At 44.6% G+C, this 18,981-nt stretch overlaps 1 protein-coding gene across 2 annotated transcripts in view; it reads right to left on the bottom strand.

Annotated features, from left to right (window-relative positions):
• Positions 1 to 3,126: 3,126 nt before the first annotated feature.
• arhgap5 (Rho GTPase activating protein 5) overlaps positions 3,127 to 18,981 on the bottom strand; it is a 48,742-nt gene continuing 32,887 nt past the window's right edge. For both annotated transcript variants that reach the window (XM_041954381.1, XM_041954379.1), the window contains exons 4-7: positions 13,991 to 14,068; positions 10,152 to 10,283; positions 6,527 to 6,632; positions 3,127 to 4,259 (exon numbers count right to left, since the gene is read on the bottom strand). In XM_041954381.1, coding sequence (XP_041810315.1) covers positions 3,941 to 4,259; positions 6,527 to 6,632; positions 10,152 to 10,283; positions 13,991 to 14,068 — 635 coding nt within the window. In that variant the 3' untranslated portion in view covers positions 3,127 to 3,940. The remainder of the gene's footprint in view (positions 4,260 to 6,526; positions 6,633 to 10,151; positions 10,284 to 13,990; positions 14,069 to 18,981) is intronic.

The raw sequence follows: 18,981 nt of genomic DNA on the forward strand, positions 1-18,981 counted from the left end.
CTCACAGGAAAATTGTGCCTCATTTGTCTGCGGCGGGTCCCGTTCCGGACGAGTGTCCCCTTCAAGGTGTCCTCCAAAGTTTGTTAAATCAGATTTGTGGCCACGTTGAGACGGTTTGACTCCTTTTCCCCAAATTAAAATCTAAAATGATCTATGTTGGCTTCATTCCTTTTTTTTCCTACCCTTTAATTTATTTCTTCTCACGTCGTGATTAAAACCAAAAATATTAAATATAAAAGAAAAAGACCAGAAACAGCGAACACTGCCGAGGCCAACCGGCGAAGGTCTGAACGTTTGCTTAAATGACTTTAACGAGCCAAACAGATCAACTTTCTCTTGGAAGACTCGACAGTTTCGTGTTCGTGGGAGATAATTTGTGTTTTCAGAAATAAAACGGTTCCGTAAATGAACTGAAAACTGTCAGAATCTGACAGGACGAAAAGGAAAAGCTTGAATCTCAATCTGGACACCAACATCAGCGGAACAGGAAACAGCTGACCAGCGTCACGTGAGGACACAGGAGACACGCGTCCGTCATGGGACGCACCCCCGCTCGACATGTCTGAATAACTGGATTCACCCCCCCTTCGCTGATCCTCATCCGAGCGGTTTTAAAGTGGAAACGACGCTGCGGAGAACAGAAATCTTCCCCTCCACCTTTTCTACTTGGCAGCAGCAAACATCACACAAACAGCCACTGGCAGAGCAAAGCATTCTGGGTATGAAGCCCCCCACGGGAGGGACCCAGCCGATCGATGGTGAGTTTAAGGACAATGCGATGAAACGGCAGCTGATGGGGCTGCAGACAGGAGGGAGGGGAAGAGACCGGAGCAGGATCCCTGACGAGCCTTCAGCACCTGACGTCACTCTGCGGCTACCTTCAGCACACCTGGACCAATGATATTCCATCAGGTGCGCTGCGGTAAAGAAAAACTGAAGCTTGGATCATATCAGACAAACATTACTGTGAACGAACAGACGAACTGAATCAGAGACTTTAGATTTAAACAACGTGTCGGGACGCTGTCGTTAGGAGATTAAAAGATTTTCTTCTAATTCAACTCAAACACTGAATTTCTTTTTCGGTTGTGAGTGAAAAGTTGTCGGGACACATTCTGCATGTTGAGCTGACCTGCTGTGTCCTGATTAAAAGACCGTCTGTGATGCAGCAATTAGCTGAAACGGATTGATTTGACACCATCTATTATCTATAATTAGCACCAAATCACCAGCGTAAGACGCATTTAGATCATTTACTCAGGTACGAGGAGCAGGAACACAATGTCACAACGTAAATCCTCAGACCTGAGCTGTCGGTGCAGAACTGGACTGAGTGCAGATTAAAAACTGTTTCCCAGGAAACTTGATGGAAATGATCCAAACATGAAGTGACAGACGTGTTAAATGAAGCTCACTGATGTATAATTTCCTCCAAATCTTAAAAAGACTTGTGGAATAAACGTTTAACGTCCTCGTGTTTAAGATCATCGGGGATTCATGACGCTCAGCGCGTCGACACGTCGACCCGTTCGCCGCCATCGCTCCGCCTCCACGTCATCAATGAAGAAAGCCAAGAGGGACGAATCCAAACCTACCGATCTGTTCTCAAACCCCCTCCCCTCCACACACACACACACACACACACACGCACGCACGCACGCACACGATGGGTTTCAGTTCCACCATCAGAACCACAAAGAAACATGATTATAGCTTCTGACAGATCACACAGTCCAGTACCCCGTGGTATTTCACGAAACCAGCAGCCTCTGCTGCTGACTGGTTCATACATATATATATATATATATATGTATATATATACTTATATATACTTCTTTCCTCTATTTAGGGAAAACTATTCAACATATAACCAAAAATATGATATTAAGAGTGGATTTGTTGCATGAGAGAAAAGAAAGAAATGCAAACACTGAATCCCCTCTGAGAGTTTTCTGTGGAAATGTTCCCCTTAAACCCAAAAGATTCAGATAAAACGATGCAAATCTGAACAAGACCTCCGTTACAGCTTCGGAGTGTTTCATTTCATTTTTTTTTTACTTTAAAGTTCTTTTTTTTTCACTAAGTGGCAAAACAGAGACATGCAAATTTTAGTTTCCGACAAACCAACGGAACGAAAACAGAAATGACGGAGCGGGAAGACGAAGACGCCTCCTCGCAGATCCAGGATACATCGCGACGTAGTGGTTTCCTCACTCATGTGCCATCACGGACGCTCCGTGGAGACGAGGCCGAGTCGGTAAAGTCCGATTCTCTCGTACGGAGCGCTACGAGTCCGTCAGTCCACGTTTTTGATTCCTTTTTCCCTCCTGAATCCCTCCTTCCCTCTGCAGAGAAGGTACAAACTGGCTGTAATACAGACCTCAGGTCAGTTCACACAGATCACACACATCATCGTCATCACACACACACACACACACACACACACACACACACACACACACACACACACACACTGGGTAGAAATGAGACGATACAAACAGAACATCTTAAAAAAAGAAAAGAAACAAAGAGTCCAAACGATAAAAACTTAAACTACGCAAACAGACGAGAAGTTGGCATGTGGGACCTTTGACACAAATCGTGCATGTGCTGTCCTTTAGGGGGGTCAAAGTTCAAGAGGGGAGGGGTCATTTCATTCTAGTCTTTTAGTATTCAAAAGAAGCGGCCCCCCCCCACCTGCCCGGGACTAAAAATAATCCACGATTTCTCAGATTCCTGCGAGCCTGTTTGACGTCGGAGGGAAAGTTCTGGCAGGAAGTTCGTCCCCTCGCTTCGCCTTACTGAGAAGATCTGGGTCAAACGGCAAAAGAAGAGGAAGAAGAGGAGGAAGAAGAAGAAGCAGAAGAAGAAGCAGAAGAAGAAGGAAGAAGCAGAAGAAGAAGCAGAAGAAGCAGAAGAAGAAGCAGAAGAAGAAGAAGAAGCAGAAGAAGAAGAAGAAGAAGCAGAAGAAGAAGCAGAAGAAGAAGAAGCAGAAGAAGAAGCAGAAGAAGAAGAAGCAGAAGAAGAAGCAGAAGAAGAAGAAGCAGAAGAAGAAGCAGAAGAAGAAGAAGAAGGAAGAAGGAAGAAGAAGAAGAAGGAAGAAGAAGAAGAAGAAGAAGCAGAAGAAGAAGGAAGAAGAAGAAGAAGAAGAAGAAGCAGAAGAAGAAGCGGAAGAAGAAGAAGAAGAAGATGCAGAAGAAGAAGAAGAAGATGCAGAAGAAGAAGAAGAAGAAGAAGAAGAAGAAGAAATGTGGAGATCTGCAGGAAGACTCTGAAATCCTTCCAGCCAGCAGTCAGTCAGTCGAAGGGCGTCGAGCGAGCAGTCAGTCACAGGAGTCAGCGAGTCAGAATCAGGCGTTTCATGTATGGGGTGCAGTCACGGGGACTCTCCGAGTTCCAGCTTCCCTTTTCTCTCGTCTCGAAGCAGGGAAAAGGCGGGCGGGGGTTAAGAGGGACGTGCTCAGGACCCCGCTGTGCTATTTCATCAACCTTTATCCCCGGAGTCCGAGCCGGACCCCGCTTAACGAGTAGTGTTGTCGTTATGTGCCAAATTAAATCAGTTCATTCATCGATAATTTTCAGGCTTCGTGTCGTAAAAAGGGGGGGTCAGATCCAAAAAATTAGTTCCAAAAGGTGACGTCCGATTGTAATTCTCTAATCCAGGATTCACCTCGCAGGATGAGCCGATCTCACAGATTAGTATTAATCCAACAAACCGTCGACGTGTCTCGAGGCCCAAACCTCCGTCACCTCAAAGTTGACGACAAACAGCAGCTGCTGATTCCTCAAAATCCACCAATCAGGTTGTTTTATGTCATTTGAACAGCTGACCATCGTTTTGTAGAGCAGAAGACCACCTCCAGGCGATAATCGGCCGAGAGCAGCTGGCGGCGAGCGCCATCAACCCCAGACTTCATTTCCCAGCATGCTCCCGGGGCTCTCAGATCAGCGGGTCGGGGTGCAGGGTGTGCTGGATCTGCTGCGGCTGCAGGGGCGGGGGCAGCTGCAGCGGGAGCAGAGCCTCCACCATGTTGTGGCAGTGCGGCGGCGGCGTGCCCTCGCTACTGGAGCTCTCGGCCACCTCGCCGCCGTGGAAGAAGTAGTCGCTCTGCAGGATGAAGGACTCGATGACGGCCTGGTTCAGCTTGGTGGTGGACAGCGTGTCCTTGTTCTCGAAGTCCGGACGCATCAGCGTGGGCCAGAAGCAGATGGACAGGTTGTCGGCCGTCATCAGGGTGGTCTTGCTGTGCTGGCTCACCCTGTCGCAGGAAGCAAACCAATCACAGATCACCATCAGCAAGAAAAACTGCAGAGGCCACATGTTCACACAGTTTAGCGGTTTAAGGAGACGATCGTCATCGTGACGTCTGGACATAAAAGCAACCAATCACACTTTACGTTCACTTCTCATCTACTTTGCACAAACGCTGAAGAGGTTCAAGTTTCTGAAGCGACAGTTTAGGATGAAAAGAAGCTGTTTGTTTGCACTTCACACTTCACAATTCTATGAGTTAGTTTATTGTCATGTCTAATTGCAAATGCAGACATGTGATTGGTCGTTATGTGGAACTGGACACAAATCGATATCATGACATTAACGAGGATATTTTCCATTATTAGCATCATTATATCAACTGTGATACAAAAAAATCACCTAGAAAATAAACTGATGTTCAAAAAATATTCCTAAATGGAATTAAAAATATACCAGAATGAAAATATACGAAACATTTCACTGGCATATTTTATTGTTTATTGCCTTAGTATATTTTCATTCTGGTATATTTTTAATTGCATTTACGAATATTTTTTTATTGCACGTTGGTTTATTTTATTGTAGTTATCTTAATTTTATTCTTTCTAATCTTTCTTATCTTTCTTATTATCTTGTTTCTAACAGGGGGGTTGCAATGAAAATTTCATTGACATGTGATGCTCAATGACAGTAAAGGATCTTGAATCTTGAAAAAACAAAAAAAAGGGATGTCATGGTAACGTGATCAGACGATCAGATCGGGTCATGTTGAATTTCAGCCTTCATCGATCTCTCCTGGTTGACTGAGTCGCCTCCAGATGTGAACTAACTTGACTGATGACTAAATGAGTAATAAAGCTGAAGTGACTGTGAAGTAAACACGACCTGTCAGCTGCGATGAAGATGAGCTGAAGCCTCGTCAGCTTACAAGACACCTCCGGCAGCTGACCGATGTTTCCAATCAATAACTGATGAAGTGTGACATCACCGTGAGCGTGGAGATTCATTACATGTCCGCAAAGTTAATTAAATTAACGACAGCTGTCACTGAACGCCGTCCGGCTTGTTGAGGGGAAGCTTTCTGCCGCCACGCCGACGGGAGCGTTAACTCGGCGTCACCCGGCTCGACGGCAGATCTCGTCCCGCCGGTTACAGACGGGGAAGAAGTCACATGGTCAAGAGCAGGTGATCGACCAAACTAACTGCCTTCAGCTGAATAAAATCGAGGAAATGAGCTACAATAAAAACAGACTTTCTGCAGGTCTCTGTCCAGAACGATGCTGCGCTGCAGCAACGGTGTCACATCGCTGTCGGCCGTCATGTTCTCATGTGCATCGAACGTTAGCAGTGGAACGTTTTTCAGCGTCTCACTTGGTGTCAGAGCATTTTATATCTGTCACAGTGCAGCTCTGCTCTGACGACACGTCGCTGGCAGCTGTATTATTAACGCTCTCTGCTCGTTTCCCTAATGCGACTCCATGTTTTGTTTTCATCTGCAGCAGAACGTGAAGCTCTGCGGTGCGAAAGTTTTTTTACTCTCTGGTAAGATCTGAAGAACAGACAGTAGCAACGTAACCGGCGATCGACCTCCTCGTGAACAGGTGGTATTCATCAGGCTGAGACGAACCGTTTTTCCACAAATGTGGTGAATCTACTTGGAACATAAAGAAAAAAAGCTGTGTTTCAGCCGCAGGTTGAACCCTCTCAGTCAGTCAAAGTGCAGGAAATGCAGTCAGCAAACAGCCAAACAGCTGTTTTCTCTCATCCAGCACTCGGTCAGACTGCAGAGCGATTCAACCCAACGTAAATGTTTGAAATGTACCAAAAATAAAGGCGGAGCTCGGCCGCTGTCGGCTTGATGTCAGAACGGCGTCGTTTACATCCTGTCAGACGTCTGCATGAAGCGTCCTGCTGCGATGCGTTCACTGTCATCTCAGGTGTATGTACATTTGAATGTCAGGCCGTTTCTCTGATGTTGGAGCTTCAAACTGAGGATTTTACTCCAACACACACACACAGATCACACAGAGTGTGGAGAGAGAGTGTGTGTGTGTGTGTGTGTGTGTGTGTATGTGTGTGTGTGTGTGCATCCTGGATATGGGCTAAGACTGTGTGTGATAAGTGCATCTAAGCTCTGCGTGGGTGTGTTTTTGTCTGTGTGTGCATGTATATTTCAGCTCAGAGTGTGTGTGGAGCATGCATCTGAGTGAGTGTGTGTCTGTGTGTGTCTGTGTGTGTGTGTGTGTGTGTGTGTGTGTGTGTGTGTCTTACCTGTTGAGGTGTGTGATGATGTATTTGAAGACCTGGTAGTTAACAGGAGGAAACTTCTTCACAATCTCACGCAAGACCTGCAGACGCTCAATGTAGTCCACGATTTCTGAGACACACACACACACGCAGACAGACAGACAGACAGACAGACAGACAGACAGACACACACACACACACACACACACACACACACACACACACACACACACACACACACACACACACACACACACACACACACAGGGAGAGAAGAAGGAAGGTGTTTTACATTTTACGCACACTCTCTCTTGGGAACGGAAATTATACTCTCTGGAAAACAAAAGGTTGAGATGCTGCCAAGAGCAACTCCCACATAAACACACACACTCACACACATGCACATGCACACACGCACAGAAAGCTGCATAAAATCTTGTGGGCAGAAAGGATACTAGCCTTCATCACATCTAACTTGTCACTGGTTAAACGGGTCAGTATTAAAAAAAGAAAATAAACACATTTGTGTTCAGCTGTTCAGACTGAGCTTTTATTATTATTGTTATTATTATTATTACTATTATCAGTATTACGAAGCCATAGCACTGAACAGAGTAGAAATAATGAACTTTGCTTGGGGTAATATTGGTAATTCTATGCTTTTCTTCCTTCCTTTTTTCCTTTCACGTAGCACAACTGTGTTTTAGTGATTAGAATATCATGTTTTATCAGCTGCTGGCAGGCCAGACGACAGCCATCCAGTCGAAGCGAGAATATTCGGTGTGAGAAGAAGAAGAGAAATGGAAGTGGTTTCATGCTGGTTACAGCTGGTAGACGTGAATAAGTGGTGGCAGTAAAACAAAAATGACAACAAACAAACAGAAAACACGTCCTGCCGTATTCCTGAAAAGCAATCCTCAATGTTCTTCATCCTCCCGAGAGAATCCATCGCTTTCCTGCGGCGAAAGCTCGTCGGAGCTGAAGCGCTGCTCTCGGTTATTAAATATTTAAAGAGCGGCTGTGAAATACGAGCTCTTACCTTCGGATTGTCACAACAAAGCTACTTTAACACAACCCTGAACTTCCTTCCCCGGCTGGAATATTCTCCAGGATATTCCAGACATTCCAGGATCAGCGGGAAGCCTTTTATATTTTTAGATGAAAATTTACAGCGCGCACGTAACGGAACAGATTTATTCATCCTGCACGCTATCAATCATCTTAACGAGGAGCCGAGGGGGAGCCTTTGACCTGCTAATGGCTGTAAGAGGTCAAAGGTCATTAATCCACGCTGCCGTGTCTCAACATTAACTAGAAATATCACAGACAGAAACAGCTCACCACAGCACCGAAAGAACGATTTAATCCCCTTTTATCATACGTATATCAGTCTGAAGGGAAAACACGCCGCTGTCGGCACCGTATACCCACAATGCAACGGGTTCAATAAAGTGATAAACCTACAAAAGATGAGTGTAGATGAAAATTTAATGACCCCTGTTCCAGGAAGGAGGCTGCTGCTGCAGTAACATAAAGCAGAGAAAGAAACTCACCTGAACTGACAATAAAACGTGAACAGAAATTTATCACTGAAGTAAAACTAATTTAAGCAAACGAGACATTTTGATCCTGCATTCATCTCTTTGTTCTCTTTGTTTATCCAAAGCTCGTCATTGAAAACGGCTCATTAAAGCATCACATGGTCTATCTGTGTGTGCACAAAGCACTGTTAATGCAGCACTGTCCACTCAGTCTGCCTGCAGTCCAACCAGCAACATGTTCCCTCATCTGAACGCTCTGTCGAGGCCTGAGAAGATAAAACGAAGCAGCACTGCACGAGAAAACCTGAGCGTGGTCTTCCTGAGCCGCACGTTGGGAACCACTGGCTTCCATCGGAGGTCTTCTTAGGTCAGAAATGTTGCACTTTGTCAGGATTTAAGGGTTTTCCACCATCCGCAGCAGAGTCACAAGTTATTTTTCATGTTTTATCCTCTGTTGTTTCACGGCAGCTTCGACTGCAGCACGCCTCTGCACGAAAAACAGAGCGAACAGACAAACAGCTGCACCCGAGCAGAGCGTCTGGGTAACGCGATCAAACTCACGGTGCTCGGAGCTCCCGACAGGACTTCAAGTACTCGTAAACCTGCAGTTTAACACTGCGTTCCTCAGATTCTCCCCCACACTGCTGACTGTCTTTGCTGGTAGAAAACATGGAGCTTTTCTTTCAGTAAAAAAGCATGTTCCCAAATTTCTCTATTGTTTCTTTAATTAATCCTGAGAGATGTCATTCTCTTTTTCATTTATAGGAAACCATTGGTAAGTTACAGATGATATGTTACTGGTGATAATTATGACCATGTGATCAGAGTTCACTAGGATCCGCTCAGACAATCAGACTCAGCCCACTCCGGTCCTGTGACAGGTCTTAGTTAACAAACCATAAACTGGCAGACCTGTGGAGACCTCTACTCTAGATAATAAATTCAAACTAGAGTCAAACCGGCCCGTCGTCCTCGTCATTATCATATTTAACAAGACCCAAAACTACAAAAAGGAAAAAAAAAAGACTGAACCTGAGATCATCACAGAGATCAAACGGATCAAAACACAAGCCAGGATCCTCGTTTCCTGGTTTACTGCTGCGAGAAACAGACAGCGAGGAGGTCAAAGGTCGAACAGTCGCAGTAACCCGGCTGTAGTCGTCTGATTAGAGAGAAATCACAGGAGAGACAGGAGGAGGAGGAGGAGGAGGAGATGTGCTGAGAAGAAGAGGGAGACAGAGAGCTGAAGAGACAATGAAAGAAAATGAAAGAGAAAGCAAGATGAAGAGAAAAATGTGACTGAAGGAGGGAGAGGGAGCACCGGAGAGACGAGAGGAGAAGAAGAAGACTTCCTGCTATATGACTTATTTTCCAGAGAAGAAGAACCAGCCTCGCTGTCTCAGTATAAGACCCTCATTAAAGTAACTGTGTGTGTGTGTGTGTGTGTGTGTGTGTGTGTGTGTGTGCGTATGATTTCATTTTACATTTCTTGTGTATTTTTGGCTCATTAATCTGCTGTCGTCAGCTTGGTTTCAGCACTCAGCATCAGTAATATACGACCAGGAAACACACACACACACACACACACACACACACACACACACACACACACACACAGAGCAAAGTGTAGATGTCTGACAGCATCCTGGGGCTGAAAAAAGCCTCTTAAGAGTGTGTGATGTGACAGAAAGCCGTGTGTGTGTGTGTGTGTGTGTGTGTGTTAACTAAACTTCTGCAGCACTGAAGACAGCAGTTCAAACAGACAAGAGGTTAAGAGGGAGTGTGTGTGTGAGTGTGTGTGTGTGTACTTGCTTAGCTACTTGCTAAGTTTTTCACCAACAGAGTGGGGACATTTTTGGACAGTGAGGACATTTTGGTCTGTCTTCAGAACATCAAAGAGCTGTTAAGGTTCAGGTTGGACCGAGGTTTAGATCAGGGTCAGGCTTAGCTGTGATGAAGGTCCGTGTTAGTGGGTTAGGGTTAGACATGTGTATATTCCTGTGTTTTTATATGAAGTATCAGGTAACTTGTCTTCACACATTAATAACTCATGGCTCAGTGTTTTCTCAGACCTCAGAAGACGTGTTTGCGTGTGTGTTTATTCTTACTTGCCGCCTCCACCAGCTCTGGGTGCAGGCTGTAGGGGATCAGCGGATCGGGCAGGTCGGCAAAGAAAGCCTTCAGCGCTCCGGCGGCGGCATTCACCGCCACGTCCATCGCCACGAAGTCAATGCCGTGATCTGCAAAGAGAGAGACAGAGGGGCTGATTTTCCTCCAGCTGCAGCAGATTCCCAAGGTTGTTCTTCAGGTTTGATTTTTGCTCCAGCTGCTTCATCCTCTGCATCACAAACAGAGCTAACAGGAAAACAGCTCCACCCGGGCGGAGCTGCTGGATAATGTGATCATCCTACATGATCTCTGCAGGACATCATGTAGTCATAATCCTCCAGTTTGACACTGGAAGCAAACTTCTTTGCATTCATATATTCCTATTATTCCTATAATTAGTAGTAAATACGATTCTTTACAGGAAAAACTTCATAGGACAAGACAGAACGATCACAGATAGTGGAAGCAAAGGATTACTCATGTAAGTACTGTATTTTACTGTACTTTAACAAATTATCTGCAGTCCACAATAGAAAAATGAAGAATTCACAACGTGGCTAAATAACATGGACACACAGCAGATCCTACATCAACACTTTTACTACAAAATATGAGCAAAAAATAAAGTTAGAATGAATCATCTTTACCTGAATTAAGATTTTTAATTTCATATAATCAGAATTGGAGCCTCCCGTAGTGTTAGCTTAGCTGACAGCTGCTCAACACGAAGCTAAGCATCAAATCATTTATGGCGCACGTGTCTCTGATTAATTAAACTAAAGTGAATCAACAAGTGAAGTTTCTTCTCAATCTTTCGATAATTTCTTTCAGCCTCGTGAGCCGTCGCCGTCCCGAAACACAACTTTAGACAGAGCGGAGGGACAGTCGGTGCTGGAGGAGGTAATAACACACAGGAAACACAACGGAGGGAACAGAGCTTAGCCTGTTTTATATAACATTCTGGTTAAAAATGTAAAACCACAGCAGACTAATTTGTCCCGCTGCCCAATAAATAAATAAATCTTCGTAAAAGGTTGCCTCTCACTTTTGTAGTCGGTATGATCAAACAGCAGAATCCTCGTGCTTCATAGAAAATATCTTATCAATAAAGCACATCGTTTTTAACCACCTTTGTCATGAAGAACAGTGGATCTATTAGCGAAAAACGGGGAACGATCGTCCTGACACTACGAGCTGAGCAGCTGACCCTTTTCAGACCACGTTAAACTTCGTCTCAGGCTCAGGTTCGATAACCCGTGTCGATGTGAGCTTCTCCTGGGTCGATGCTTGGGTTTGAGAGGATATCAAAGAGCTTGTGAGTATTTGTGTTGCAGCGGCGAGGCTCACAGCAGAGCTTTGTGTCTGAGCAGCAGAACAGAGCTCCTCTCTGATCACAGCTAACAGAGGTTATCATCAGTCCGTCTGCAGGCACAGAGGCCCGAGTGTTTCTCCGATGGAGCGGCGGGGCTCGAACAGAACACGCGTCCGGTTCAAACAACCAGTTTTATGCTCTGTTATTCCTGTCGAGAGAGGAGGGAAGCGCCGGCTCCCGGCGCTTCGGCGTGAGGTGATTTTTCTGTAGCTGTACTCAACAGCAGGTCGGGTCATCGCTTCAGACGGAGCTGGAGATCAAACTGGTGTCAGCTTCCTCATTAACACCCTGCGAGGTGACGGCTTATAAAAGTAAACAAAAACGCCCATCAGTTAGCAGAGACGCAGGATGAAAAAGAAATATATATATCACTTCCTGTTTTGACGCACTGACGGCCAAATGACGACAAGAAGGAGGAGAAAGAGGGAGGAGAGGAGGGAGAGAGGAAGAGGACGGAGCCCTGAGGTAACAGGACAGCTGTCACACTGAATCTGAGAGACAGGCAACACATACACACACACACACACGAGTTCACTGGAAATACTCTCAAGGAAATGAAGAGAACGAGGGGAGGCAGTGAGGGGAGATAAAACAAGAAAAGCACAAATAAAAGAAGAAGAAAGAGAGAAGAGGAAGGAGTGGAGGGAGGAGCAAGGAGACAAAATAAGGAGAGAAAGGAGATATTACAGGAAAGAGGGACAAACAAGACGGGTGAGACACAGCAAGAGGAGGACAGATAATCAACGAGGAGGAGAAGCTGGTACTTAATGAAGTGTACTAATAAACAACCAACAATACCGACAACAACAAAACCCTTAAGTGACCTCTGAATCCCAAAGAAAGCCATCGTAACGAAGCTAATATATCGAACTCTTCAGCTTTCCGTGGCATACGTGCAGTTTATTTGGTGGACGTAGCCGGCAGCCGGCAGCCCACCATCCACTCTCACTGACAGACGAGCTAACTGGCTGTAAGAGTGCTTTTCACAGGCAGATCTGATGGAGCTGCAGCGAGGAGAAGGACCGCGGGAGGCGTAAAACAGAAATATACAACCAGGCTAAGTCGCCTACGGCAAGCCGTGAGGGACAATCCTGCAGATGTGCCTGCACAGAGTCAACCTAAAGAACAGCAGCTCTCCTCTCAGACAGCCACGGCAGTGTTTGATTCTGTTTTCTGGGACAAATTATCAGATATCTATTAAAAGATTTATTAAAAGTTGACGACAGGAAGAAGAAAAATTCAACAAATGGCTGAAAGGAGCCAGAAACATGAATTATTTCACTTGTATCTCTTATTTACAGGCAGAGTCGCAGCAGAGTGGAAACACATTTAAATCAAACATTTTCATGTCCATATAAAGGTTCTTTGTTTCGTGCTGCATTATAAATCACATGAAACCTGATCTTTACGCTCCCCTCATTGTTTAAACAAGGCCGTACTGTACACGCCATATACTGCTATTTCCAGGAAAAGTCGGCCCACTCAGAAACACCTCTCCTCGCCTTCTCGGACTTTTTTATGGAAAGAAAAACGCTGAAACGGTTTCCTGGCATGCGTGACCACACGTTTTCAACACGTCACAAATATCTGTATGTCAACGGACAGAGAAGCATGAGGGATATAAGAACCGTGACGACGGAACGTTCTGCGTTCTCGTTTTGGTTCCTTCTACTTTTACTTGATTCCTGTTGGGGAGTGCACGTTCTGAGTCCAGCGTTCATCCTTTTTTTTTTTTAGATGTTGTCGTATTTGCATCATGAACCGTCACCGTGCATCAGTTATACTGGCACAGTAACCATGGATACACACAATTATCAGTGGATTACTTCTGATAGTTAAGAACACTTCTAAAAATGATGATCAGAAGTTTTTAATCAAATTTCTAAATTGATTTGTGGATCATGATCTTGCTGCTCCTGTAGTGTGTGTGTGTGTGTGACGTCTGATGCGTGCCTGTTTATTTGCACAGCGATGACAAATTTGCTATAAATAATGCAAACAATGATCAACAATAACTAAAAAAACACCATTTTTCCGCCGTATTTCACCGGCTGGCTGTAAAACGACCGACACTGCTGACTGCGTTCTGGTGATTTCTGCCTGCGGTCACTTTATTTATTCTAAGAGCCGCCTTGGCAGCTCACCAGGCCTCATGTGCAGGTTCGACTCTGCTCCGCAGGGCATGTGTTTCTCTTTAAGCGCTTCTGCTGCGCGGTCAGATTTGGAATCAGTTTTCGCCGCGGGTTGAATTTATTGCACACATCACACGAGCGCCACCCGATTGGTAACATGTTTCCGAGGAACTCCCGACTTCTTAAAAGTTCATGGGAAAATAATTTAGAATCACGATGTGTGACGGTAATGAGAAGCGCCGGCCCCAGTTTCACATGTGCTCCGTCTTTGGGTTTTTAGGTAGCTGGATGTGTATTTATGAGGTCTGTGCAGGTGTGCGTTTGAGGGTCTCACCTTGATCAAACTGTTTCTGGATGTTGTCCTGGTCCGTCTTGTTCCCGCTGACGCGGTACAGACCTTCTGTCGTCAGACCTGCCAACACAAACAACCTTCAGTTCAGTAACAGCTCCGACGGACTTCATTCATGTGGAATTTAAGCAGCGTCACACGAAAACTGAGTTTTAACAGATGGGCCGACGGGAGCTGTGCAATTGGTTTCAGCTAATGTGGTTTTCTGTAACCACAGAGTGAGATGTTTTTCTGGATTAAGGCTATAAACATTCATGCCTTGAATTCCACAAGTTTCTCAGAACTTTCTCTTTCTAGGTTCTAACAGCCTGAAACTGTATTCCCTGTTGATCTGAATAATTTTGGCCTCTTCTCATTTAAGACTTGATCATTTCTGGTTTCCTGTTCATGTGCGACCTGTGAACGGATGATTGACAGATGTTTCTGCTGCACTGGCGTCATTATTTTACTTTGAGGGTCACAACAGACCGTTGGACCAGACCACCAGCTGATCCACACACAGCAGCGATGAACACATGAATACATACATACACATAGATGATACTGAACAACTCCACAACTCCACTCAAAGCCCAGGCTGTAGGGGGGCTACAGCCTGGGCTTTGAGTGGAGTTATTGATCAGAGAGAACAGCACAGCTGGCAGGCACCAACACACATCGACATCACAATCATTGAACAGCAGAGAAAAGTAGAGAGCAAATCTTTAAGTAGCTCTAAATATTAAGCTTCTAATTCTGCAAGAAGGTAAAACAAGCAGCAGAGAAAAGAAGGAGAATGTTCTGTCAGCAGGATTTCCATTTAAAGGATAACTTTCGTTTTTTACAACCTGGACCTTATTTGTAGCATTAAATACGACCATTTACTCACCCACTCAGCCTCTACATAACGCATAATCTGCGGCGAAACTCGTTCATATTCCAATATTTTGTTCTGATATGCTGGTGCTATTCCCCTCTGAGCCCGTGGTGGCATGTTATCAACATCCGGCGTCTCTAGGCAACTACCTCTGACGTGGATGATGTCATTACCGAACGCCGGGCGCTGCAAGCAGCCAGCCACAACACGGCTGACTCTGCGGCGGTCGGCTACGAATACGCAATAACGAACTACAGCTGTGCCAAACTACAGCTAAACTAGCCGACCGCCGGCTCAGAGGGGAATAGCACCAGCATATCAGAACAAAATATTGGAATATGAACGAGTTTCTGCAGATTATGCGTTTATAGAGGCTGCGCATGGATGCCCCGAGTACTCGCATTATACGGATATGCGCGCCGCTCCTCTGGGGCTAATTTCTTCAAAACGACTCCAAATGCCACCAAAGATGTCTGGGTGACTAAATGGTCGTATTTAATGCTAGAAATAAGGTCCAGGTTGTAAAAAACAAAGTTATCCTTTAATCTTTCTTCTAATATTCTGTTGTATTGTTTTAAAAACTATTCATACGTGTTTCTTGACCTGCATTTGTCTGTAAGCATTTATGAGTATTTGGCTTACTGTCTGCTGCAGCAACAAAGCACAAAACACACACTATCAATTGTTATTTCTTTGCATGTGCTCGTATGCTCGGACAGCTTGCTAGTAACTTTAGTAAACATTGTCCTGTAGTCATGTGGGCGTAATAAGTTCTCTAAGCTTCGGCCTACAACTCTCCAGTAATTTGCTGTGATTTGTTTTTTGACATTAAGCGCTCAGGTGCTTGACAGTTTTCAGTTTCACATCATTGAATTAAACATCGGATTAATTCCCCAAATAAGACACGACAATAAAATCTGGCCCAAAACATATCAATGGTTTGTTTCAACAACGTTCCAGTTTCTCCAGCATGAGCGGTTAAATTTATTCATGACTCAACATCAAACAGCTGTGAAACAACACGAACCATCACTTATACATGAGGGGGGGTTTCAACCTAAAGCCGGCAGCAGCCAGCAGTCGTTCAGAGCAACAACAGTCACAACAGATACACAGCAAATCAACAAATCACTAATTTTATGTTTGAGCTTTCAGCTGGTCTGAGAGCAGCATTTGTTAGCGTCTCTGACCATAAATATCACAGCCAGCTGGCACCTGACAGCTGATCTCAGACCAGCACATATGGAGACAGAGTGTCTTAATTAGGGATATGATGTGTGTTCTGGCTGAAAGGATGAACACAACACACACACACACACACACACACACACACACACACACACACACACACACACACACAACCCATACAGGTTGTAGTTCTGCTCTGTTGCTGCTGCAAGGTCATAGACACTGCAGTATACGTGTATGTGTGTGTGTGTGTGTGTGTGTGTGTGTGTGTGTGTGTGTGATGTCCCTGCAGAGGCAGTTAAGCAGAGACAGTATTATGTAAATTCAGCTTTAATGGATTCAAGTAAATCATGTCAAGTGTGAGCAACTGTGTGAGAGTGTGTGTGTTCACTGGTTTCTGGGTGCTGATCTGTGTCTATTTGTGTCTTTGTGTGTCTTTTTGAACATGTCTGTGTGTGTGTGTGTGTTGACTCAGGTGTGTGTCAGAACACTTCGTCTCTTAAGTTAAATCTGAGGAAAGTGTTCTGCTAAATGACCTCGGTCTAATCAGCAACCCACTCAGCCCAATTTGAGTATGTACACGTGTGTGTGTGTGTGTGTGTGTGTGTGTGTGTGTGTGTGTGTTGTGGCAGTGCCTCACACAGTCAGCAGAATGCATAAGCTCAGAAAACAGAGTGGGTGGAAACTGGAAAGCCTTCCATATGTTCTCTTGCAGTATATTCAACATGTTTAGACTCCTACATTTGTGAGGGCCGACGAGCATCTCTACAGCTAACTACCTGCAGCTTCATCAGCCTGATGACACACTGACATCAGATAAACTTCATAGTGGAGCAACACGCGTGAACTCACTGGAAGCCTCTGGGTCGCATCTCAAACCCTGGTTGTTTCTGATCTGGTTCTTAACACTCAGCACTCGTTAACTTGGTGGTGACACTTCAGGGTTTCGTGTTTCAACACGGAGACGTTGACCAGAAACCACAAAAACGTCCAGCAAGAGGCTCGTTCCTGAAGTGGAATCTTAATGGTTGGGATCACAAAATGAGCTGAAAATGACTCACACTGAACTATGAGCTGAGAAGTTGTTGTTTTCTCTCTAGTATTTATTTACATTACCATTAACTGTTTAGACCTAAAATACAAATTATCAGCCAACAAACATTATATCTTATTGTCTTTTCATTTTCTGTTAATTGTGTACACAGTGAAGACACAATAATGAGTAAAAGCCATAAAGATGTTGTTTGCCGTCTAATATTTGATATTTGATAAGGAGGTGTGTGCCTGTGTGTATCAGACACTCCAGCTGTTCTCTGTAATACTCTGCTGTATTTGAACGGAGAGCCTGAGAGTAAAGTATAATCTAATCTAATCTAATCTGACACACTATTATGAGGCATTAAACGAAAAAATGTTAATCTTAGTTAAATATTGTCAGTATTCTATGACCCAATGAAAACTGTACTCGTGTTCTTGCCTAATTGCTCCTTCTTGAAAAAACAGCTCATTTCCAGAGATTTAACAAAAACATCCAACTGATAAACTCATCACATGTGTGTATTTCTACCTGTTCTATCAAATCAAACTGTGTTTCTCTCCATAATCAGCAGCCCATTGTTTAAATCTTACAAATGACCTTTCCTGTTGCAATGGGAAATACATCAAGAAGTAATGTTCTTTTTATCGTGAAAGCATTCACAACATCAGCCAATAATTACCAGTAAACAAACAAATGCGTGTGTGTATACAATTATTTCTCACTACTTCTGCACAACTACCAACTGAACCTTAATCCCTGTATGGTTTACCAGCTGATGTAGCTACTTCACACAGGGAGCTCATTTTTACTGTTCTTCCATGTGCCCTGAATGCAGCATCACCCATTCACCTCTGACCTTAAAATGACCCGTCAAACACCCCGACAAAATGTCACCACCCCGTACATCTCTGTGTCCTTGTGAGGACATTTGATTCTCAACAGGATGCAACACACACACACGCACGCACACACATGCACACACACATGCACACACACACAGCGGACCTGAGGGGAAGGAAGCTAACAGTGGAGCTCATGTTTGCATGTTGGGATCTGATAAGACTCGTCCTGCTGTGATATGATCTAATATCCTGATACACACACACACACACACACACACACACACACACACACACACACACACACACACACACACACATACACACACACTATCACTATATCACAGTTTCTGTCATCACTCTATCTTATTCTAAAGCTGTTTCACTGTCTCTCCCTCCACCTGTCTGTCTGTCTGTCTGTCTGCCCATTGGCCACTTGCCACAGTTATTTTATTGCCGTGACAACCATCTGCTGTGGGAGGGAACGGGAAGCCAGTTCAATAAGTGAAAGTCAATCATCAGCTATTTTTAACTCTTCTTTTACTAGGCAGGGATACACACACACACACACACACACACACACACACACACACACACAGGAACATGAGTGTGTGTTATTTCCTTTCATCCTCTTCTGAAAGTCAGAGCTGACACTGACAAATGGTGCTACTCCTCAGTTCAGGGCCTGTTTTATGAAGCAATTTTAAAGGCTAACTGCAGATAAAAACTGCATAAATGTTATAATGTGGGTGATGCATTAAGACCAACAATCACGAAGGATGATGACACTGCGATCAGGCATTGATCACCATGATCAAATCTACCCTCCTGCGTCGTAGCAACTATAACAACATTGTGATGTGAAAACCAGATTAAATGTTCCCGCGCAGGCTTGATGTGTTCATTAATGCAACAAAGATGCACAGAGATAAGGAACTCCTACACTGTTCAACACATAACTTGGGATGACTGCAAACACTGTTTCTGCCCCGAGGAAAAGCTCACTCTAAAAACAGCCCCCGCTGTCGTTCAGGGATTCATTCAAAGACACAAC

The sequence above is a fragment of the Chelmon rostratus genome, chromosome 15 (genome assembly GCF_017976325.1).
Source record: "Chelmon rostratus isolate fCheRos1 chromosome 15, fCheRos1.pri, whole genome shotgun sequence".
Lineage (NCBI taxonomy): Eukaryota > Metazoa > Chordata > Actinopteri > Chaetodontiformes > Chaetodontidae > Chelmon > Chelmon rostratus.